We start from the raw sequence: 23,441 nt of genomic DNA, 5'->3' as shown, positions 1-23,441 counted from the left end.
AGAATATTATTTCAACAAATGATGTTTGTTGAACTTGGGCTTTGCATTGTGAATGGATTGAAATACATGGCAGATGTTTTTTTTAACTCCATTCCATGTTTTTGTTAATCAGATCTGCAGTGAACCAGGATTCACTGAAGTATTCTGATGATGATCGCCATTTTTATGTTGTCTTTTGTTTCTTTTGCATGTACATAGTTCCTTAGCTTAGCTTCTTTTTATTTTAATTTTGCTAAGTAGTTTAGTTAAGTTTCACTAGCCTAGTAGATAGGATGTGTTGATTGAAATATAGTGTTAATTCAGATAAACAGCATTCTATAGTGATGTTCTCTGGATGTTCATTTTATTTTTGAACTTGAAGAGAAGTTATCACTCATTTATTCTATGTGTGTGCAGAGTTTGCTGTTAAAAGATCGCCAGTGCTCAAATCATTGCTTTCAACTATTGTCCTGATATCAGCTCTCTGGCTGATATTTACAGGACAACACCTAGCGGGCAGATTTATTTATTAAACATTAAATAACTTTATAAACACTGCATAACTGCACAAGACTCCTCACTTCAGAGAAAAGCCTGCCCCAGCAGTGAAGAGAATTAGATCTGTAAAACACAATTTGAAAAGAATGACATTTGTAAAATTAAATCTGAAAAAGAGAAATTAAAACAATAAAATATAGAATCAGTAAAAAATGTGAAAAAATAAAAGATGAAAAAATTAAATTTGAAAAATATATAATAAGAATACCTTTGAAAAAAAATAAGTCTAAGGGGAAAAAAAGTCTCAAACCTTATTGTTTTTTTGATTAAAAAAATTTCAGAGTTTAATTTCTGGATTACATTTTTTATAAATTTGCATTTCTAAAACATGTTCTTTGATTGCAATAATAATTGAACAAAATTCACTCCGTATGAACTTTTTATGAACTCATAAAAGAGGTAATAGAATATAACTCAGGCAAAATCTGTGAACTAAACAAACCAAATAACTGCTAAAAAAGACATAACCGACCCGACAAAGTGCCACACACAGGTGTGGCTGATCAGACCATTAAGACAATAGAGGGTTTACTAAACAGTACAATCACAAACCACATAGACAATGCAGTTAAGTTCTGATCATAACTAATTTACATTAAGGGAGAAAAATTGAGAACACATCAAGCTCTAAATAGGAATTCTAATTGAATACAAAAGGAAGCAAACAAAATACGAATTCCCTTCACCTCACTGTCCAAGATCTATAGCTTATTGTCAGGTCTATGCACCTAGAACATCATACAAACAGGGAAAGAAAGGCACAAAGACAATTAGTTTGGTTTCATTCTCGAGGAGAGTAGGAAGAGACCGCACAGTTACAATCTCCAACCCACTCTGCCGGTCTTCAGCGTTCTCCTTTATATGAATTCCGAAATGTTTAATATTTTGTTTGACTGAAACATTAAATATAAGGTGTTCATCAATTTCTTATAACCATAACATTTTATCTCGGGCTCCAACACAAATTAAGTGCTAAAGCATAAAAGAGATAGGAAAACCGATCAGGATCTGGGGTTTTCTTCATGCACTTGTTTTTGCCAATTATTTTAATGATCTACTAAAACCTGATATAGAAATCTAACAGTCATTATAATGATTCAATTACTCAGTAGATGGCACCATCAATCCATGATTAAGCAGAGAGGTAAACTTGTGATTTAATGATTAAACTCATTGGTTTTAATATATATCTGAAGAGTGAGGCCTCTCATCACTATGGATTCACATGTGGACATTTGGATTGCTTTGCTTGAAGAAGCATTTTCTACACACACTGCAAAAGGCTTTTTGCCTGTGGGTCAGCATGTGATCAGCCAGATGACAACTGTTTCTGAAAGACTTAGCACACGCTTCAGAAGCATATAGCTTCTCACTGTGAGTTCTCATGTGTTTAATCGTATTACTACAGGAAGTAAAAGATGTATCACAGAGTTTACAAAGCTAAGGCTTCTGACCTGTGTGCGTTCTCATGTGATAAGTCGGACTACCACAATCACTAAAAGATTCATCACACATTGTACAAACATATAGTTTCTCACCTGAGTTCTTATGTGCTTATACAGGCTACACTTCTGGGAAAACCACTTTGCACAAGTTGGACAGGAAAAAGGCTACTGATCTGAGTGGGTTCTCATGTGACGAGCCAGACTACTACCAACGCTGAAAGACTTATTACACATTTCACAAGTGTAAGGCTTCTTGTCCGTATGAGTTCTCATGTGAATTCTCAGGCTACCTTTCTGGGAAAACCCCTTTGCACAAGTTGGACAGGAAAAAGGCTTCTCCCCTGTGTGCGTTCTCATGTGATTAGCTAAATTACTACCATCGTTGAAGGATTTATCACACATTTCACAAGCATACGGTTTCTCACCTGTATGCGTTCTTATGTGCGTAATCAGGTTACTTTTCTGGGAAAACTCTTTTGCACAAGTTGTACAGGAAAAAGGCTTCTCACCTGTGTGCGTTCTCATGTGAACAGCTAAATGACTACCATCGTAGAAAGATTTATCACACATTTTACAAGCGTACAGTTTCTCACCTGTATGAGTTCTTATGTGCATACTCAGGTTACCTTTAAAGGAAAACCCTTTTGCACAAATTGGACAGGAAAAAGGCTTCTCACCTGTGTGGATTCTCATGTGATCAGCTAAATAACTACCAACGCTGAAAGATTTATCACACATTTCACAACTGTATGGCTTGTTGCCTATATGAGTTCTCATGTGAGTTCTCAGGCTACCTCTCTGGGAAAACCCTTTTGCACATGTTGGACAGGAAAAAGGCTTGTGACCAGTATGCGTTCTCATGTGATCAGCTAAAGAACTACAAACGGTGAAAGATTTATCACACATTTCACAAGTGTATGGCTTGTCGCCCGTATGGGTTCTCATGTGGGTACTCAGGCTACCTCTCTGGGAAAACCCTTTTGCACATGTTGGACAGGAAAATGGCTTATCGCCTGTGTGGGTTCTCATGTGATTAGCCAGTTTACTGCGGTAGATGAAAGTTTTATCACACATTTCACAAGCGTATGGCTTGTTGCCCATATGAGTTTTCATGTGGGTACTCAGGCTACCTTTATGGGGAAACCCTTTTGCACACGTTGGACAGGAGAAAGGCTTCTCGCCTGTGTGCGTTTTCATGTGACAAGCCAGACGACTACGGTAGATGAAAGATTTATCACACATTTTACAAGCGTACAGTTTCTCACCTGTATCAGTTCTTATGGGTTCACTCAGGCTACTTTTACTATTATACCCTTTTGCACATGTTGGACAGGAAAACGGCTTCTCATCCATATGACTTCTTATGTGCATACTCAGGCTACTTTTCTGGGAAAGTTCTTTTGCACAAGTTGGACAGGAAAACGGTTTCTCTTCTGGTTCATTCGTGTAATTTTTTGAATCCAGAGGAGTCACCTTAAAGGTGCCAGCCTCCTGCTTCACTACAAGCTGCTCCTCATCCTCATTACTCCAGAGATCCCCATGTTCCTCTTTAATTTGTACAGGTTCTGGTTCCTCCTTTGTCACGTTCATCTGTTGCAGTTCAGGTTCAACTTGAAATAGTTTGTCACAAGCAGAAAACCCTACAAAGGTTTCTGTCTCCTGCTTAACAAGTTGCTTTTCATCTGGAAAGATACACAGTCCAAGCTGTTCTTCTTTAATTCCTTGAGGTTCTGGTTCTTCCTCTTTCATGTCTTTGGTGTTTGGTTCTTTCAGGTTAATAATGAAGTTCCTCTCTTGGCCACTGGCATATTGATCAGCAAGAACCTTCCAAGAGAACAAGAGGCTGTGAAATGTCTGAGGAGTGAAAAATAGAAGAAATTAATTAGATTTACAAAGTAAAGTGTAACTTTCATTCAAACCCAGACAATGTCACATAATCATGTGCCTCACTGCCTGTGGAGAGGCACATTATTATATTTTAACAGATTAAACCACTTGCATTAAATACTGACTGAATAAACAGAAATTGGGATTTTCTCACACATTATTAAATTAGGACACATTTATAAAATCTAAAACCTATTATGTTACTGAATAATAATAATAATAATAATAATAATACATTTTATTTAAAAGGCGCCTTTCTGGACACTCAAGGTCACCGTACTAAAGGATAAAACCACAATGTCAGAAACAAAGTCAAAACACATAATAAAAAACATTTTTACAAAGGCTGAGACAGGGAAATTGATATTAAAGACAATAGGCATTCTTAAATGGTGTTGTGCAATTATACACTGTTTAAAGTTATTTAATGTTTATTAAATAACCCTCTGTCTGTTAAGTATTGTCTGGTTATAATCAGCTCTTAAGCTGATATCAAGACAACGGTTGAAAGGGATGAATTCGAGCACTAGCAATCTTTTAACAGCAAAACCTGCACACACATAGAATAAAGGAGTGACAACTTCTTTTTAAGTTCAAGAATTTAATAACAGAAATAAAATGAACATCCAGAGAACATCACTAGGTAACTCTGTTTATCTGAATTAACACAATATTTCAATCAGTAAATCCTCTCTACTAGGCTAGTGAAACTTAACTAAACTACTAAGCAAAATGAAGATAAACAAGCTAAGCTAAAGAACTATTTACATGCAAAAACAAACAAAAGACAAAATAAAAGTGGTTGATCATAATCAGAATACTTCAGTCAATCCTGGTTCACTGCAGATCTGATTCCAAATGCATGGAATGGAGTTAAAAACATTTGGCATGTGTTTTAATCCATTCACAATGCAAAGCCCAAGTTAACCAGAACATTATTTTGAGTAAATAACATTCTGAGGACCAGTTTGTCCTGTAAAATCATTTAATTCAGAATCGCTTGCCTTTGCTTATGCGATTCTACCTCCGGGCGCTAGGGTCGCTGTAGCGATCGGTCGCTAACCTGGTTAAAGTCTAAAGTTATCAAAATTGCCTTTAAAACTGACATTAATATTCAAAATTAATGCGGGAATAAGGCTCATAGCACCATCGAAGGATAGCGGAGCAGAACGGTTAAGCTTTATGCTTCAAAGCAAACTCCTTTTGAAATTTCTGGAACCGGATGTTAGCAAGGCTAATAGCATTTTGGCTAGCGGGCATTTGGCGCTAACAAATAAAGGCTTTAGCTTTATTTTTAGTCATAATGAGTGGGCTGGATAACATAAACATTAATGTCCCATCAATGTATGAAACCCTTGTGGAGATAACCTTTTTGTTATAACCATAAAAACACACTCAAATGATATTAGCAATACCGTGGAACGAAAGGCTAGCGTGAGCTACCTCCGTTAGCCCTTTGTTCTAAAGCAACCATTTGTTCAAACGAGTTACCAAATATCTCCAGACAAACCATTTAACTTCTCCCTCAGCTCTTTCTGCCCAAACCTGTCTTTTGCCTCGTGTGAGTTTTGTCCAGTTTGGCCATTCCAAGGAAGGAGCGTTGAAAGCAGGGAAGTTGTTGGTTGTTCTTGGCGGGCTAGGCATTTAGCTCTGCAGCACCATGTGGTCTCTGCCATGTTCTTTGACCTGGATGTAGTTCGATTTAAACAGATTCTCCTCACATTCAAAGTGGGTTCTCAGCTTCATCTGGGGTTTTCTTCCCGGTAAAGGCTGAGGAGAAATACAACAAAACTGTTTGGCAGGCAGGATCTTTCCTCATGCTACTGGTGATGAGGTTAAGACAGCAGACTTAGCTCTGTATTTGCCCGGACATGTTCCCCGGGCGACGAGAGTTTTCTCCAGATGCCAGGGAGGTCCTCCATTGAAGCAGCAGATGAGTTCCACAGAACAGTTGGTCTGTGAGCTTCCGGCCTCTAGTTACATGGCTGCTGAGGAAGAAGATCCCCCCCCCCCCTCCTTGGGAGCCCCAGGAGAGAAGTCGAGCAGCTTGGAGTCAGGAGTCTGAAGAGGCTGCTGAAGAGCTGAGGGCTCTAGGCAGAAGAAGAAGTCTGAAGAGAAGTGTCTGAAGAATGTGGGAGCTGCAGAAGAGGGTCTGAAGAGGGGGTGGTGCTGAGAGAGGAGGGGCCGCCCTTTGTGTCTCTCTCTCCTCTGTTTGCAGCAGGATAGAATTATTTTTGTAACCTCTTCCCTACTGCTTAAAATCCAATCTGAGATCAATTATTCATCAGGGCGTTATTATGGCATAACAACAGATGAGTTTTGAGTTGTGATTTGAAATGGAGAAGTGAGTCCGTGTTTCTAAGTAGGGGTTGTAGAGACTTCCAGAGGGGGAGGAGGGGGGGGGCATAGTGGCTGAATGCTCTGCTCCCCATGGTGGTGAGACGGGCGGAAGGGACAGACAGGTGTAAAGCAGATTATGATCTAAGAGCACGGGAGGGGGTGGCAACATGCAGGAGGCCTGACAGATATAGGGGGGGCAAGGTGGTGAAGGGCCTTGAATGTCACCATGAGAATTTTGTATTGAATGCGGATGTCCACGGGGAGCCAGTGGAGGTGTAGGAGGACCGGGGTGATGTGGTGGATAGAGGGAGTTCTTGTTATAATGCGAGCAGCTGAATTCTGGACCAGTTGTAGCTTATGGAGTGATTTATGAGGAAGGCCAAAGAGGAAAGAGTTGCAGTAATCCAGTCGGGAGGTGACGAGGCTGTGGACAAGTATGGCAGCAGTGTGTGGGGTAAGTGAGGGATGGAGGCAGTTGATGTTTCTTAAGTGGAAGTAGGCAGACCGGGTAATGTTACTGATATGGGATTAAATAGATAGGGTGCCATCGAGGATGACACCCAGTGTTGCGCTGACCTGCCAGCACTTTGCCTGAAAGACATTGATTAGGGGTAAATGACACCTGGGAGAGCAGCTGTGCTCATCAGCAGGTATATATGAGAGACACACTGCAAACTGACTGCAGAGAAGCAAGGACCCACTGACAAACACTGAAGGGGCAGCCGGTAAGAAAAGAAGTGTTATTTAAGATTCCTGCTGCTGTTCCAGAGCTTAATGTGTGATGGTTGCTGTGTTTGAGTCCTGCTTACATGGTTTGTGCACCTGTGAAGGTGGCTGCAGTGAGTTAAAACAAACATGCATTTCACATTGTAAATAATAAGCTTGGGGATATGTGTGATGTGGGTATATGTTTGGGCATAGTGCAATATGATGGTGAATGAGCCAGTGGGATTTTAGGTTAGTTGGTACATAAAAAATACAAGCAACTTTTATAAAGCTCTGCTAATGGAAATGGGAATTAGATTGGTTTAATTGTTGTTTATGGTATTTATGAACTTGTATGTTGTAAATATTGGGTGTATATTAATTGTAATATTTGTTTTCAAAGGTTTTTACCCGACTGGTGTTCAAGCACCGAGAAGAAAAAAATCAAACAAAATAAAGAATGGGGAAAAGATTCAACTGTTCAGTCTGAGTAATTCCAGCTATACTCTTGTTGTCGTGGGTCCACCCCTTCAAGTGTGGGGTGCATTGGCAAAAGCACTTGACACCCAGACTCTTAACCTGGGGGGAGGGTGAGATGGAGGAGCTGTCAATAATAAGTGGGAAGCTGTCGGGTTTTGGAAAGAGTTGATTTAGTGCCAATGGGGAGAACCTCAGTTTTACTGTTTAATTGAAGGAAGTTGTTGGTGAACCAGGCTTTTGTTTCACAGATGCAATCTGTGAGGGAGGTGGGGGGAAGAGAGGACGACGGTTGCGTGGTGAGGTAGAGCCGGGTGTCATTGGCATAGCAGTGGAAGTGGATGTTAAATTTGCGGAAGATATTGCCAAGACAAAGGAGGTAGATGATGAAGAGGAGGGGCCCCAGGACAGAGCCGTGGGGCACACCTGAGGTGACGGGGCAGGGGGTGGATTTTAGGGTCTTCATTTGAATTAACTGAGTGTGGCCAGAGAAATAAACCAGTCCAATGGAGTGTTAGTGATGCCAATGGTAGAAAGCCTACTGAGGAGGGCAGTGTGACAGATGGTGTCAAAACAGGGTTTATACAGGAATGAGTAACCCTAATTTAATGCTTTTTAAATCTCTTAATGCTCGTAGAAATTTTAATGCCATCAACAACTACACAAGATTAAATGATATGAAAATGAAGCTATAAAAAAAGTAAATCCAGGGTTCCGGTCTCCCCAGTGCCCGCCTCGGCGCTCTGGGGGGCGTGTTTCTGGCTCCTCATAACCACTATTGAGCATTTTTTCTAAAAGTGTTAGTCAGTGTCTGTCTCTCTCTCTCTCTCTCTCTCTCTCTCTCTCTCTCTCTCTCTCTCTCTCTCTCATCTGCTAACCAGATGCAGTCTAAAAAGGCACTTAGTCTGTTTATAAGTTTCGTTCTTTTTTTTAACTACATGTGCCGTATTTCTGTGCTTCTTACTGCTCCTATCTCTTGAATGTGCTTCAATTTAAGTGCACTAAATTAAGTTACACGGAATTCAGGTGCGCACTTTTAAGGATCATTTTAAGGAAGTTGTAACATCAAGGGCTTCAGCTCAGAACCGCCGGTCCTCCTGATCCCTCAAAATGAGTCCTTTACAGTTATGTTTATGCATTTTTCCACTGTTTATTCCTCGTGCGCAGCACACCAATGGGGGAATAATCCGCCCACCTCACACTGGTATCATTAAATGTGAATGATGCTGATACCAGACCTTACCAAAAAAGGTGTTTTTTTTCTACAGTCACTTAGGAACCAGTGAGACGCAGAGCTTGAAAATCTATAACCAATAAGGTTATAGATCTGCACTGATAAACAAACCCATAGATTAATGTGTAATAGTGGAATAATATAGTGAGTCACTTAAAACTACTTTATTATTGTATTCTGTTTTTTATTTTAACTGTTTTTCTGTTTTAACCCACTAACTGAACAATAACGTGTTAACACTGCTCTTTCGTCCTTTATTTTTTATTTTCACGGCACTAGTGTCTCGTTTTTTGTACAGTGGGCTGACAGGAAAGGGGTTGAAGAGAACAAGAGAGACACGCGGCAAAGCACCACAGGTCCTGGAAGTCTGTGAAAGGAACCTGTAGTTCATCCAGACCAGCGTCCAGTTAACATACCTGGAGGTTCTGACCCGGTTCGGGTTCTCCAGCTGCTATCCAGCAGTCTGAGCTGATGCTCGGTCTCTTCCTCCTCCTGGACGATGGTTCTGAATATTTATTCAGCAGTTAGTCGCTCTCTGGTGATGAAGCGAAGATATTGTTGCTGCAGACGCTGAAATATTCAGTTTACAGCAAACACAGACTTCTGACCGACGATGAACAAGCAAACCTGGAAGCTAACGCTGCTAGCACCTTGTAGTTCACAGGAAGTCTCAGGCGGAGATTTCAAATGGAAACACTTCTTCTTCTTCTTCTTTTTGTTTAATGGCAGATTGCAACCTTTGACTTTCAGGTGCATACCGCCACCCATAGACATCAAATGTGTCGTTGGGCGCAGGCTCGTCACTGAGCTGATTTTTCCGAAAAACTGAAGTCACTGGCCGCCATCTTGCTCCTCCCTACTCTCACAGAATCCCATAAGATTTGGTTGCAACAACAAGCAGTTTTCTGGCTGTGTGAAAACGTTTCATAGGTAAGTCTACAGTCAGTGGATGTACTAACACTATCAAGTACTAGGAAATTATGTGCTGAAATATTTTACATATTATACACATTATATATATATATATATACACACACATTATATATATATATATATATATATATATATATATATATATATATATATATATATATATATATATATATGTGATGAACTTTATTGTCCCAAAGGAAATTTGTCTTGGGTACAAACTCTGGCTGCTACATAGTCCAAACTATGTCACACTGCATTCACACATAACACTGCTATAAAAATTCCATTATAGGACAATAAATAAATACACAAAGAAGCATGTTACGTTACATTCACAACAAAAAACATAAATAAAAAAATTAAAATGTATAAAACCCTACTTTAAAAAATCAGTTATAAAAAATCTGTTATAAGACATAATGAATACGTTAAAAAAAATCATGTCAGGGGCGCGCTCGTGGCGCAGCGGTTAGTGCAATCCATATAAGGAAGCCTTTAGTCATGGCATGTTCCTACAACGAACTTGGATCAATAGTAACTCGACTCGGACTTGACTCGGATGAGTAGTGGACTTGACTTGGACTCACTCAGATTTTTTTTTAATGACTTGGACTTGACTCGGACTTGAACACTGGAGACTCGAACCTGGACTCGGACTCGAGGCATAGTGACTTGACTACAACACTGGTTAGAGGATGTGGCCAGTCAGCCGGGTCTACTGGAGCAACAGGAGGACCGCTTGATGCTTCATCACTGCTGGGTTGTGTTGCTGAGGTGGAGGCGACTGGAGGATCTGCAGGGGTTTGACTGAGAAACCTCAGCAGCGCATCTGAAAACAGAAGAGGAATATGTGACACCATTCTAATAATAAACACATGATTTCAAGAATAAAGTAAAATTAAATTAAATAATATAAACAAAAAAGAGATGCATGCATGATGTACACTATGATTTATAATATACAATATAATTTTTGGTTTAGTAATAATTATTACTGTAATTTATTGTTATTACAGTGAAATGCTAATTAGAAGAATGCAATGGATCAGTTAACTGCAGTATAATGTACTATAACATGTGGGAATGCTAACTTTGCTGTAACATTAATGATATAAACTTTAACACTAACAAAGTTTAACATGATGAACACACTTTAAATAATATGAGCTATAACACAGGTAATAGCTAGGCTTATAACTACGAAACATTAATAGTATTTTGAATGACTATTACCACCTGGGAAAAGGTAAAATAACCATGTCAATGCAATTAACATTATATCTGCTGAATAAATCTAATATATACACAATTGCCTGAGGATGGCAATGAGGGGGGGGGGGGCATTTAAATCACTATTTTCCAACAACTGGGCCCTTCCATAACATTAACTGATGTTAAAACTAACAGATAGCGCTCCGTATTTATTGATTAGCCAACTATCTCATGTTAACGGCTAATGCTATTATCGATCATTGCTCTGCAACAGCAAAATATCATCATCATCATCTTTACTGTAACATAACTCTGTCTTTGTCATGGTTTTCCTCCTCTTCTTTTTTTCCTTCCCTGGGCACCAGACAGTTTAGGACGCTTTGACATTATAAGATTTTAGATGCAACAAAGACCGAAAACCGAGTTGCAGGTAAAAGAAGTCAGACTTTTTTAAATTAAGGCAGAGGTACAGGCCGGCCCTGGATTAAAACAATAAACACAAACACTGTAATGAGAGATCATCCATCCATTTTCTGACCCGCTTAATCCCTCATGGGGTCGCTGGTGCCTATCTCCAGCATTCACCAGGCAAGAGGCGGACAGGTCGCCAGTCTGTCGCAGGGCAACATAGAGATAGACAGACAGGACAAACAACCATTCACACACACACACACACACTCAATTTAGAGAGACCAGTTAACCTAACAGTCATGTTTTTGAACTGTGAGAGGAAGCCAGAGTGCCTGGAGAGAACCCACGCAAGCACAGGGAGAACATGCAAACTCCATGCAGAAATATAACACAGGGCTGACTTGAACCCAGGACCTTCTTGCTGCAAAAGCAACAGCGCTACCCACTGTTTCACTGTGCAGCCCAATGAGAGATCAGTCACATTAAATACTACACTTTAATTTTTGACAAACTAAAAACTTAAAACTTCTTAGTAGTAAAGAGTATATACATGAAAAATGCAATGAACATAGTAAATAAAACATGTAGAAAATAGTAAAAATAATTCTATCAGGCAGTCTACCCTGTGTGTTGAAGATTTATCCGGAAGATCGTGGTTGCACCAAGTAGCTCAATACGCTACTACTTTTTTTAAGGAAAAGAAGACGACGTAAGTTCAATATTCCTTAGATTTTGATTACAAGAAATGTTGGGATATTGGTTGTGTTTTGCATAATAATTTGATCTTTATTTCAGTGGTATTCTGACTTGTTTGGATTGGAGTACTCCTACCGGGTTACATCCATCTGTAAAGGACATCCTTGTCGATCTGGTTTAAGACTCCTATGGTCATATGACTTGTGTTAACTGAACTAATAATTACAGGGTGGATCATACATTCAGCAGGAAATATGTCAGGTTGGGGAATTATAAACCTCTTTTCCTGGTAGTTGCACAGATATCATGAGTTAATAAATAGCTGATATTGATTCAAGGATATTTAAGTAAATTTAAAATTTATAGGCTGGGATATCTTACTTTTAAGGGTAAATCTGAAATCAATTCTGTGTCAAAATAGGTATGCATACTGTTCTATTTGGGTCCTAGGTTTCTGTTCTCTGATGGTCTGACGTGAATGACAAAAGCGTAAAAACACAACTAGAAAAGCTGTTCCTGCGTAACAGCGAGTGAGAATGCTAATCTGCAGAATGATTGAGCAGAAGATGCAGAAAACATTGAAATCAGATTTGAAGAATTTGAAAAAATGTAAAAATTTGAAGGAATTTGGAAAAGTTTGAAAAATTTAAAGAAATAGAAGAATTTGAAGAATTTGAAAATTTTGAAGAAATTGGAAAAATTTTAAAAATGTGAAGAAATTTGAAGAATTTGAGAAATTTGAAGGAATTTGAAGGAATTTGAAGAATTTGAAAAATTTGAAGAATTTGAAGAATTTGAAGGAATTTGAAGAATTTGAAGAATTTGAAGGAATTTGAAGAATTTGAAGAATTTAAAAAAAATTTAAGAAGTTGAAAAATTTGAAGGAATTAGAAAAATGTGAAGAAATTAGAAAAAATTTTAAAATGTGAAGAAATTTGAAGAATTTGAAGAAATTTGAAGGAATTTGAAAAATTTTAAGGAATTTGAAAAATTTGAAAAAAATTGAAGAAATTTGAAGAAATTTGAAGAAATTTCAAGAATTTGACAAATTTGAAGAAATTTGAAGAATTTGAAGAAATTTGAAGAATTTGAAGAAATTTGAAGAATTTAAAGAAATTTGAAAAAATTAAAAATTTAAAAATTTGTAGAATTTGAAAAAATTGACGTAGGCCAAATTTCTTGTGGAGCTTTCTCTCTAAAGGAAGTACAGACTCTGAAGCAGAAGTTTGTACGAGCTTCCTAGAGCTACTTCCGGTTAGCAACATGCTAAGCGTTAGCCGCTAACAAGGTTGTGTTCAGTATCACTGGGGGATTGTACTCTGTCAGTTTGGTTCAAATCCTGTACTGGGAAGTGCCTCAAAAAGGGGTACCAATACTTAATGTCACCAAACGTGACCAAAGTTCATGGGTCAGATTGGCCTCCTTTAGCAACTCAGCCTAACCACATCTGGGCCCAGAACTCAACATTTGACCAAAATGGTCAGTAGCGCCATTTCCCACAGGTGGGTGGTGCTGTATTGGCCAATTGGGTCGTGTCTGGGCATCATGCCAGGTCCTGTTGGAAGCAAAGGCCCAACAGGAAAGCATGTGACATCCAAAATGGGACAGAAAAGTGACACATGGCTGAAAGTCACTTGAAAATTTTAAAATGTTAAGAGGAAGTGACTGTGCGAATTTCAGGTTCCTACATTAATCACAGCCACTGCAGGGGATGTTGAAAGTTGCCATTCTATCTGAATGGAGCCTCTCCCTCTGGCCCTCAGAGTTCCGTCGTCATGGAAACTCACTCACACACCTGCAGCGGGCCAGTCTACCGAAGTGCAGAGACTTTGTGTCAGACTCTGCCTATTGGGTTATAATGGAGAACTTTGCATCGAACAACGCTCCATATCTCCTGTTCCGTAAATGGTAGAGACGTCATTTTTTCTGCGTTTATTTCGTAATGGATAGGAGAACAAGAAAAACTATCGGTTTTTGCTGGAAAAAGTTTAATAAAGGCGTAAAAAATTATGATATAAAGGGGATTTTTAGCAAATTTCAGAAATCCTCTAAAAAGGTTCCCGAACAAATCGCTCTAGCTGAAAAAGTATAAGAGATATCAAAATAATTCTTTCACTGTGAGTATCAGCAAACTTTTGAGGACTATGGAGCTCATTTTTATGTTTGTACAAAAATCGGTGTAGGCACAGCAACCATGTAAAAAAAGTGGATGATGTGGAAGAATGAAGCTCCAAAGCGTTTTAAGGATTTTGCACATTCGCTACTCCCGAACAAATAGTTCCTGCGGCAAAACCGTAACATTTATCGAAAAAATCCTTTTTTGTGAGCGCCAGAAGGGTCTGGACATGAATGTGTGAAAGTCTCATGCCTGTACATGAAACAGTTTAGGAGTAGCGACGATGCGAAAACATGTGATGTTTTGGATTTTCAGGTGTCATTTTTGAAAACCGCTCCATAGGAAATGAATGGGGAAGGTTTCGGGTTAGTGTCGCTCTGAGGTGATTTGCGAGAAATCTATAAATCCCATACCAATGATGGTTACATTTTCCGAATCCAGACAAAAATCCCTACGTTTTGATGTATAATTTATGTGGATAGGGTGAAATTTGAGCGAGTGAGAAGAAGTTGTTCGGAGAAGAAGAATTTGTTGAATTTCTAGAGTGCGCACTCTATAACTGCCTCCTTGACGACTATAGCAACGCATGTTATTTGCTGAATTTCTTGAAAAGGCAAAATTATTTTAAAGACGTATACGAAAATGGTAAAATATATGAAAAAGCTGAAACATACCATAGTAGCCAAAAGATATCACTACATTTCAAAAGTTGAATGATGTTTCTAGCTGAAAGTAGGCTGAAGCAGTAAGATGTCAAAAAGCTGAAATATTTGAAGAATTTGAAGGATTCTCCATTCAATTTCAATGAGAGCAAAAAACGCACAAAAAGTTAAATATTTTAAATATTATAAAAGTTATATTTACAAAAAGACATAGCAGTAATGTCGTGAACGAGCTGAATGTTTTGATACGAAAATTGTTTAAATTGGTTGAAGTATGCAGGAGTAGTTAGATGCCGAAAAACGTACGGAATAATAATCAAGACCTGAAGGAACTTAATAAGTGAGAATGCTGCATAGCATTCTCACTGATAAACGGGGGGAAAGGTTAGGATTACAGACACTCAGCTATATTTATCCATTAATCCTGATGAATCCAATCCATTACTTTGACTGCAGTCATGTCTTGATGACATCAAAAGCTGGATGACTTTAAATTTCCTGCATCTAAATTCTGACAAGACAGAAGTTGTAATCTTTGGACCAGAGTCCTCAAAAAATAAACCTCTTAATCAATCACTTAATCTGGGTGGCATTAACTTGGCCTCTGGTAATAAAGTAAAAAATCTTGGTGTTATTTTTGACCAAGACATGTCATTTAAATCCCATATTAAACAGGTTTCCAGAGTTTCCTTTTTTCACCTCCGGAATATCGCCAAAATTAGAAACATTCTGTCCAGGGGTGATGCTGAAAAACTAGTCCATGCATTTGTTACTTCAAGGCTGGACTATTGTAATTCTTTACTATCAGAAAGTCCACAAAATGCAGTTCAAAGTCTTTAGCTGATCCAAAATGCTGCAGCAAGAGTTCTGATGAAAACCAACAAGAGGGATCATATTTCTCCAATTTTAGCTTCCCTTCATTGGCTTCCTGTTAAATCAAGGATATAATTTAAAATTCTCCTCCTCACGTATAAAGCTCTTAATAATCAAGCTCCATCATATATCAGAGCTCTGATTACCCCGTATGTTCCTAACAGAGCACTTCGCTCTCAGACTGCAGGTCTGCTGGTGGTTCCTAGAGTCTCTAAAAGTAGAATGGGAGGCAGATCCTTTAGCTATCAGGCTCCTCTCCTGTGGAACCAACTCCCAGTTTTGGTCCGTGAGGCAGACACCCTGTCTACTTTTAAGACTAATCTTAAAACTTTCCTTTTTGACAAAGCTTCTAAGTAGAGTGGCTTATGTTGCCCTGACCTACCAATGGGGATGTGCTTCGGCTACTGGAGGACATCAGGATCTATTTTTCTCACTCTATCGAGTTCTACTGTTCTTCCATTATTCATTGCTTGTCATCATTTCTGCTTATAACTTTTTGTTCTATCTCTCTTTTTTCTTCATAGAAGGTACACCTGGTCTGGTGTTCTGTTAACTGTGACATCATCCAGAGAAGACGGCTCACCCGCTATTACCATCTAATGTAGAACAGATTACTGGATCAATGTGTGCTTTTGTGCTTGTTTGTCTGTCTTGTTGTGTCTCTGCTCTGTCTTCTGTAACCCCCAGTTGGCCGAGGTAGATGGCCGTTCACACTGAGCACGGTTCTGCTGGAGGTTTTTCTTTCCACTGTCGCTTCATGCTTGCTCAGTATGAGGGATTGCTGCAAAGCCATGGAAAATGCAGACGACTCTCCCTGTAGCTGTACGCTTCTCCAGGAGTGAATGGTGCTTGTCGGGACTTTGATGCAATCAACCGATTCCCTTGTATAGGGAAATTTTTGACCAATCTGTATAATATGATCGAATTTGACTTTGTAAAGTGTCTTGAGATGACACGTTTCATGAATTGGCGCTATATAAATAAAATTGAATTGAAATTATTAATTCTCTAACTTTTATTTTATTTACGATATTCATTGCATTTATCACGTATTTACTCGTTGCTATTAAAAAAGGTTTTAAGGTTTGAGTTTATTCAGATATTAAAGTGTTTTTCAGATGACTAACCTTTCTCTCCTGTTACAGAGTAAGGCTTTGTGAAGAGAAAAAGTGTTATGATAAAAGTTATTTGTGCAGCACTATCTGCAACTGTGAGGAATTGCTCCTAGCCATCTGTGGATACTCCTTTCCCTGAGAACTGAAAGCTCAATTGTTCTGTGTGACTGAACTGCTATTTTATGAAGTTGAAGGTCACATTGCAGTTCGCTTCCCTGGGAAAAAATAAAAGGGGAGGCAGGGATGCACTTCTGAGCGATGGAAGATATGTGCCTGGGTGTGTTTCTGTTGTTCTCCTTGCAAGAATAAATTGGCTGTTGTCTGTTTGTTTTGTTTTAGGTGTTTGAACCTGACAGAACCATGCAGGACTAGAACCCAGAACCTTCTTGCTGCATGGCAACAATGCTACCCACTGCTCCACTCTGCAGCCCCTTAGATCCCTATATATAGGTCCTTATTCAAACTAGCCCCATATTGAATAAAATAATTTTGATCTTAGCTACATAGTAATGAGTAGAAACATCAATAAAATCTGTTACACTCAACTGCAAGATATTGAAAGTTAAGACTCGTTTGACAATTGCTTTTAATAAACTGAGAAATACTGCTGACTTTAAATTCATGTGTCCACTAACTTGCATGTAATGATTACATTGCAGAACTTCTAGGCTAAGATGAAAGTAATTGTAGACTATATCTGGTTGGGAAATTGCTTAAAGGAGGTTTTAAGTATAGAATAACAGTATGGATCTGGATAAGAACACTAATTGCACTCTGTTGTGTTGTGCTAGCTCTCTAGAAGGGGTGACTTATTGAACTATAAACAGTTGGGAGCTGATTGCCTGAGCCAAGACCATATCGAAGAGCTGCCCTGTCAAATCACCTCCTACAAGCAGTGAGACAACATCAAGACCTCATACAAGCCCCAAAAGCTGAGTTTTTATGTAAGCTATGACCACAGAAAATTAAACCTTTCTACCTTTAACATTCATAAAATTACAAATACATTCTGTACAGTTCAATATAAAAATGTTCAGGGTTCAGGTACCAAACAGTAACCACTTTTTGAGTTCATGCAGGAATTTAGCAAATATGGGTTCACATCCCTGAGAATAAACTGAACTCTAAAAGGCATATTTGCAATAAATCAACCTGGACATAATTAAAACACACATTACATCCACAGTGAAACATGGTGTTGGCAGCATCATGATCTGGGTTTTCTTTATGGAAATACTTTTTGTCAGGGTGGGTTGAACTATAAACAGTGCTAAAAACCAGTGAGCTTTGATAATAAAGAAGTTTAACTTTTATGAAGGATGGCAAGGCAAATTTATTTGTATAGCACATTTCAGTACAGAGACAATTCAAAGTGCTTTACATGATTAAAATATAGGAAAACAAAATAAAAGCAAGTTGGAATAAAATGTACAAACAAAATAGAACATGGGAAAATAGAAACTAAAATCAAACATTAAGAAACAGCTGGAATAAAAAAATTAACTAATTATGTTTCTGTTACGGCTGCAGTCAGTCCTGGCCTTATTTTCCTTTTAGAGTTAGAGAGACAGGCCTTCTGCAGGTGGTATGCATTTCCCTGATTGGTGTTCTGCTGCTTTAAAGCTGCTCTGCATGCAGCAGAGGGGAGGCTCTCTTCCTGTTCTCCCTCCTCAGATTCCCATTTGGTTTGGTTTGGTTTGGAGCTTGTCTTATGGTTGGGTTTTGTTAGGTTTGTTTTGCATTTGCTTATTTCTGGTTAGTTATGGTTTCTTATTTCAGGTATTCTCTCTTTGGGCTTTTATTTCTTTAGTGTAATTTAATAAAATTCAGTTTTAATTTAAGCAGAAAATCCTTGTGTGGTCTCCTTGTAATGTTATCCCACCAAACGAGCCTGGTGGACGTAACAGTTTCAAAAAACAGTTTATTTAGAACAGTTGAAGGCATTCCTAAACAAATGTGGTTTTACTCTTGATTTAAAGGAACTCAGAATTTCAGCACTTTTATAGTTTTCTGGAAGTTTGTTCCAGATCAGCGGAGCAGAGAAACTAAATGCTGCTATAAAATTCTAACTAATTTTGTGCTATAAAATTATATAGTGTACAGAGTATGTAATTTTATATTTTAGTGTCATAATTTATCCAAATGAACAGAGGAAAAACAAAAATGTAATCTCCTAAAACCCGACAAATAATCTAACAGTCACTCTAATGATTAAATAACACCAATGAAAATCATCAAATTCTTTATAGTTGTTCAGTAGATGTCTCCATCAATCCATGAATAAGCAAAAGTTGGACCTTGTGAATGATTAAACTGACCTGTATGTCGTTTAGCTAATTTACAACAGTCGTTGATTTTAATATGTATCTGAAGAGTGAGGCATCTTATCACCATGAATTCTCATGTGAACACTTGGATTGCTTTGCTTGAAGAAACATTTTCTACACATCAGACACAGGAAAGGCTTCTCACCTGTAGGTTAGCATGTGATCAGCCAGATGACAACTGTTTCTGGAAGACTTAGCACACGCTTTAGAAGCATACAACTTCTCACCTGTGAGTTTTCATATGTTGAATCCTACTACTAGAGGAAGTAAAAGATTTATCACACACTTCACAATGATAAGGCTTCTCACCCGTATGAATTCTTAAGTGTTTAATCAGGTTACTTTTCAAGGAAAACTCTTTTGCACAAGTTGGACAGGAAAAAGGCTTCTCACCTGTATGCGTTCTCATGTGACGAGCTAAATGACTACCACTACTGTAAGATTTATCACACATTTCACAAGCGTATGGCTTGTTGCCCATATGATTTCTTATGTGTCTACTCAACCTATATTTAGTGAAAAAACCTTTTGTACAAGTTGGACAGGAAAAAGGCTTCTCTCTAGTGTGCATTCTCATGTGACGAGCAAGATAACTACAATTGCTGAAAGATTTATCACACACTTTACAATGATAAGGTTTCTCGCCCGTATGAGTTGTTATGTGCATAATCAGGCTACCTTTAGTGGAAAAACTTTTTGCACATATTGAACAGGAAAATGGCTTCTCACTAGTGTGCATTCTTATGTGACGAGCCAGACGACTACCACAGCTGAAAGATTTATCACACAATTTACAACGATAAGGTTTCTCGCCCGTATGAGTTCTTATATGCATAATCAGGTTACCTTTAGTGGAAAAACTTTTTGCACATGTTGGACAAGAAAAAGGCTTCTCACCTGTATGCGTTCTTATGTGAATAATCAGGTGACTTTTCTGGGAAAACTCTTTTGCACATGTTGGACAAGAAAAAGGCTTCTCACCTGTGTGCGTTCTCATGTGAACAGCTAAATAACTACCAGCGCTGTAAGATTTATCACACATTTCACAAACGTATGGCTTGTTGCCCATATGATTTCCTATGTGCCTTCTCAACTTATTTTTAGTGAAAAAAACTTTTGTACAAGTTGGACAGGAAAAAGGCTTCTCACTAGTGTGCACTCTCATGTGACGAGCCAGATGACTACCAACACTGAAAGATTTATCACACATTTCACATGCGTACGGCTTCTCTCCTGTATGAGTTCTTATGTGAATATTCAGGTTACCTTTAGTGGAAAACCCTTTTGCGCAAGTTGGACAGGAGAAAGGTTTCTCCCCTGTGTGGACTCTCATGTGGATATTTAAATTACTTTGTCTGGGGAAACCTTTTCCACAAAGCACACACAGGAAAGATTTCTCTCCTCTTTTTTTCCTAATTTGATTAGTCAAACAGCTACACTTGGTGAAACATGTACCACATGCTTCACAAGGTTTATTGGTCTTATGTCTTTTTAGTTTTGAACCATCACTGTGATCTTTGGTTTTCTCTCGTCTCTTTTTGAGCTTTAGCTCTTCATCTCTGTTTGATCCTGACTCTTCTTGATTATTATCCTGCTGATGCTGCTTCTCACCTTCAGGGGAGTCTGCATAGAGAAGTTGATTCATTTTCTTTTCTGGTCCATTCATGTCATGTTTTAAATCCAGAGGAGTCACCTTAAAGGTGCCAGCCTCCTGCTTCACTACAAGCTGCTCCTCATCCTCATTACTCCAGAGATCCCCATGTTCCTCTTTAATCTGTACAGGTTCTGGTTCCTCCTTTGTCATGTTCATCTGTTGCAGTTTAGGATTAACTTGAAATAGTTTGTTACAAGCAGAAAACCCTACAAAGGTGTCTGTCTCCTGCTTAACAAGTTGCTTTTCATCTGGAAAGATACACAGTCCAAGCTGTTCTTCTTTAATTCCTTGAGGTTCTGGTTCTTCCTCTTTCATGTCTTTGGTGTTTGGTTCCTTCAGGTTAATAATGAAGTTCCTCTCTTGGCTACTGGCAGATTGATCAGCAAGAACCTTCCAAGAGAACAAGAGGCTGTGAAATGTCTGAGGAGTGAAAAACAGAAGATATTAATTAGATTTACAAAGTAAAGTGTAACTATCATTCAAACCCAGACAATGTCACTGCCTCCCCATCGACATCCTTAATTGAAGCTCTGATAAAAATCACTCTACACAACTAGGTTAAGGTTACAAAGTGTAGGTTCCACACTCACTCTCCTGCCAACAGGTTCACTACACTTCATCTCTAAAGATCTTCCAGGAGGATGTGGGTCTAGGTAGACATGCCCTCCTCCATGTGAATGGAAACATTAAAGCTTGGGGTTCTAAAATCACCCCTGACCCATCTTCTTCAAAAACAGGTAAGGAGCTGCACTCAGACAGAAGATGGTTTCACTCTCCTCTGGTTAATCAAGGTCAACACTTGTATATTTTCTGTGTGACACTGTAAATATTTGGGTTTGAGGTGTTTGTATTATGTCAGCCGATATAACAGTGAGAGGAGGAGGTAGGGCAGATTCAGAGGAGACCAGGGCTGAGAGCAGAAGGGGGGGGGGGCTCGTCTCTTTTTGTGCTTTAGCTCAAACATACATACATACATACATACATACATACATATATATATATATATATATATATATATATATATATATATATATATATATATATATATATATATATATATATATGTGTGTATATATATATATATATATCTATATATATATATAGAGCTATCTATATATATATATATATGTGTGTATCTAATATCTCTATATATATCTATATATATGTGTGTGTCTCTATATATCTATATATCTGTGTGTGTATCTCTCTGGGAGATCTGTGGTGTGTCTCTCTACTCTCTCTCTCTCTCTCTCTCTCTAGAGAGATGTGAGATCTCTCTCTCTGTGGTGTGTCTCTCTCTCTCTCTCTCTCTCTCTCTTCTCTCTCTCTCTCTCTCTCTCTCGGAGTCTCTTCTCTCTCTCTCTCTCTCTCTCTCTCTCTCTCTCTGTGTCTTCTCTCTCTCTCTCTCTTCTCTCTCTCCTCCTCTCTCTCTCTCTGAGAGAGAGAGAGTGGGGGAGAGAGAGAGCGAGAGGGGGAGAGAGAGAGAGAGAGAGAGAGGGGGGGAGAAGAGAGAGGAGATAGATACGAGAAGGATACAGAGACAGAAGACAGAGAGAGAGAGAGAGAGAGAGGAAGACAGAGAGAGAGGAGCCACAGAAAAGAGAGAAGAGAGACAGAGACAGACAGACGACGAGACAGAGAGAGAGAGAGACAGACAGACAAGAGAGACACACACACACAAAGAGAGAGAGAGAGGAGAGACAGAAGAGGAGAACAGCAGGAGAGCACACAAACAAGAGCGAGGAGAAGACAGAGAGAGAGAGAGACCAGAACAGACAGAGAGAGACACACACACACACAGACAAGAGAGAGACATAGTATAGAATAGAGGAGAGAGATATAGATATATATTATAGAGAGAGAATATACACCACAACACACAAAAAGATAGATATATATATATATATATATATATATATATATATATATATATATATATTACATGTGGCTAAAAAAAGAGAGACACGTTAACGTGTCTCTCTCTCCCCCCCGGCGAAAATTAACATAATCTCTTAACTTTCATTAAAAGTTGAGAGGTCTGGTTAAATGGTTGTTAAGTTCATCTTCTTACCGTCAGACTCGCTTTTGTTCCTCGGAGAAAAGCCTCCAAACAGCCCAGAGTCCAATAAGTGTCCAGTGTTCTCAATGAGAAGTCACTTTTTCCCTTTTCCTCTAACAGGAAACTTCTCTGGCCGTTAGCTTCTCAGTTAGCTCTGATGCTAACTGCTCCCTCGCAGGCTGTCGCTTCTTCTAAAACGGAGACAAATAGCGGTTAAGACGAGCTGCACATGCTGTCAGAGTCTAGGAGGCTTTAGCTTTGTCTCTTACCCAGTTCTCTGGTTGGCAGCTTAAGGCCTCACAAGACAAGTCTAAGGTTTTTTAGCCACATGTAAAGTTGAACAGCACTGAAATATGAACGAGCCACTTCTTTCTCCTCCTTCTTCTTCTTCGTGGATTTTTTTGGCGGTTGGCACGCAACGAAACGGTGCATTACCGCCACCAACTGTTATGGAGTGTGGATATGAATGGCTACTACTTATTTATACTGAACAAAACAAGTAACAACCAAATCAACAAAACAAAATCAACTAAACCAAAATAAGATTCAAATCCTCTCAATTACATTAATTAATCTAATATAATGAAAACTATTACATAACACTTATCTCTTGAGATTTTTCTAAGTATTTCTATTAAATCAATGTGTAGTCTTTTCATTTTTTAGATTTTGAACCATATCTCCAACAAAATATGTTCTATTGTTTCATTCTCTCTAAAATACTGACTGTTTCCTGTATTATGTTGCTGCATTCTAAA

The 23,441-nt window shown here is 38.6% G+C and overlaps 2 protein-coding genes across 8 annotated transcripts in view; both read right to left on the bottom strand.

The window, feature by feature from the left end:
- The window catches only part of LOC105924521 (gastrula zinc finger protein XlCGF57.1), a 123,862-nt gene extending 100,761 nt beyond the window's left edge, over window positions 1-23,101 (bottom strand). The window contains exons 1-4 of one of the 6 annotated variants that reach the window (XR_004929474.1): window positions 22,953-23,097; window positions 22,696-22,874; window positions 20,664-21,044; window positions 20,526-20,593 (exon numbers count right to left, since the gene is read on the bottom strand). Coding sequence is in view for 4 of the 6 variants with exons in the window: in XM_036131889.1 (XP_035987782.1) it covers window positions 19,194-20,939 (1,746 nt within the window). In the remaining 2 variants the exon portion in view is untranslated. Of the gene's footprint in view, window positions 1-18,601; window positions 21,045-22,695; window positions 22,875-22,952 lie in introns of those variants that run through there. The other 5 variants (XM_036131889.1, XM_036131886.1, XM_036131887.1 and 2 more) reach the window with 5 other exon arrangements.
- LOC118560613 (gastrula zinc finger protein XlCGF57.1-like) lies at window positions 793-9,488 on the bottom strand. 2 transcript variants are annotated; one of them, XM_036131925.1, is made up of 3 exons: window positions 9,253-9,488; window positions 9,042-9,160; window positions 793-3,836 (listed from the first exon to the last, which is right to left on the bottom strand). In XM_036131925.1, exon 3 carries the CDS (start codon window positions 3,729-3,731, stop codon window positions 2,148-2,150), a length of 1,584 nt encoding a protein of 527 aa, XP_035987818.1. In that variant the 5' UTR covers window positions 3,732-3,836; window positions 9,042-9,160; window positions 9,253-9,488; the 3' UTR covers window positions 793-2,147. The 2 variants fall into 2 exon arrangements, with proteins under 2 accessions (XP_035987818.1, XP_035987816.1); XM_036131923.1 differs by lacking the exon at window positions 9,253-9,488 and having other exon boundaries at window positions 9,042-9,240.
- Window positions 23,102-23,441: the final 340 nt, after the last annotated feature.

Source organism: Fundulus heteroclitus, unplaced genomic scaffold (assembly GCF_011125445.2).
Source record: "Fundulus heteroclitus isolate FHET01 unplaced genomic scaffold, MU-UCD_Fhet_4.1 scaffold_46, whole genome shotgun sequence".
In the NCBI taxonomy this organism is placed as follows: Eukaryota; Metazoa; Chordata; class Actinopteri; order Cyprinodontiformes; family Fundulidae; genus Fundulus; species Fundulus heteroclitus.
The sequence above is the reverse complement of the archived record's forward strand: the minus strand, read 5'-3'. Positions and strand labels throughout refer to the sequence as shown.

Excerpts from the sequence above, each read along its gene's own strand:
- LOC118560613 (XM_036131925.1), bottom strand. The coding sequence starts at position 3,731 with ATGAAAGAGGAAGAACCAGAACCTCAAGGAATTAAAGAAGAACAGCTT.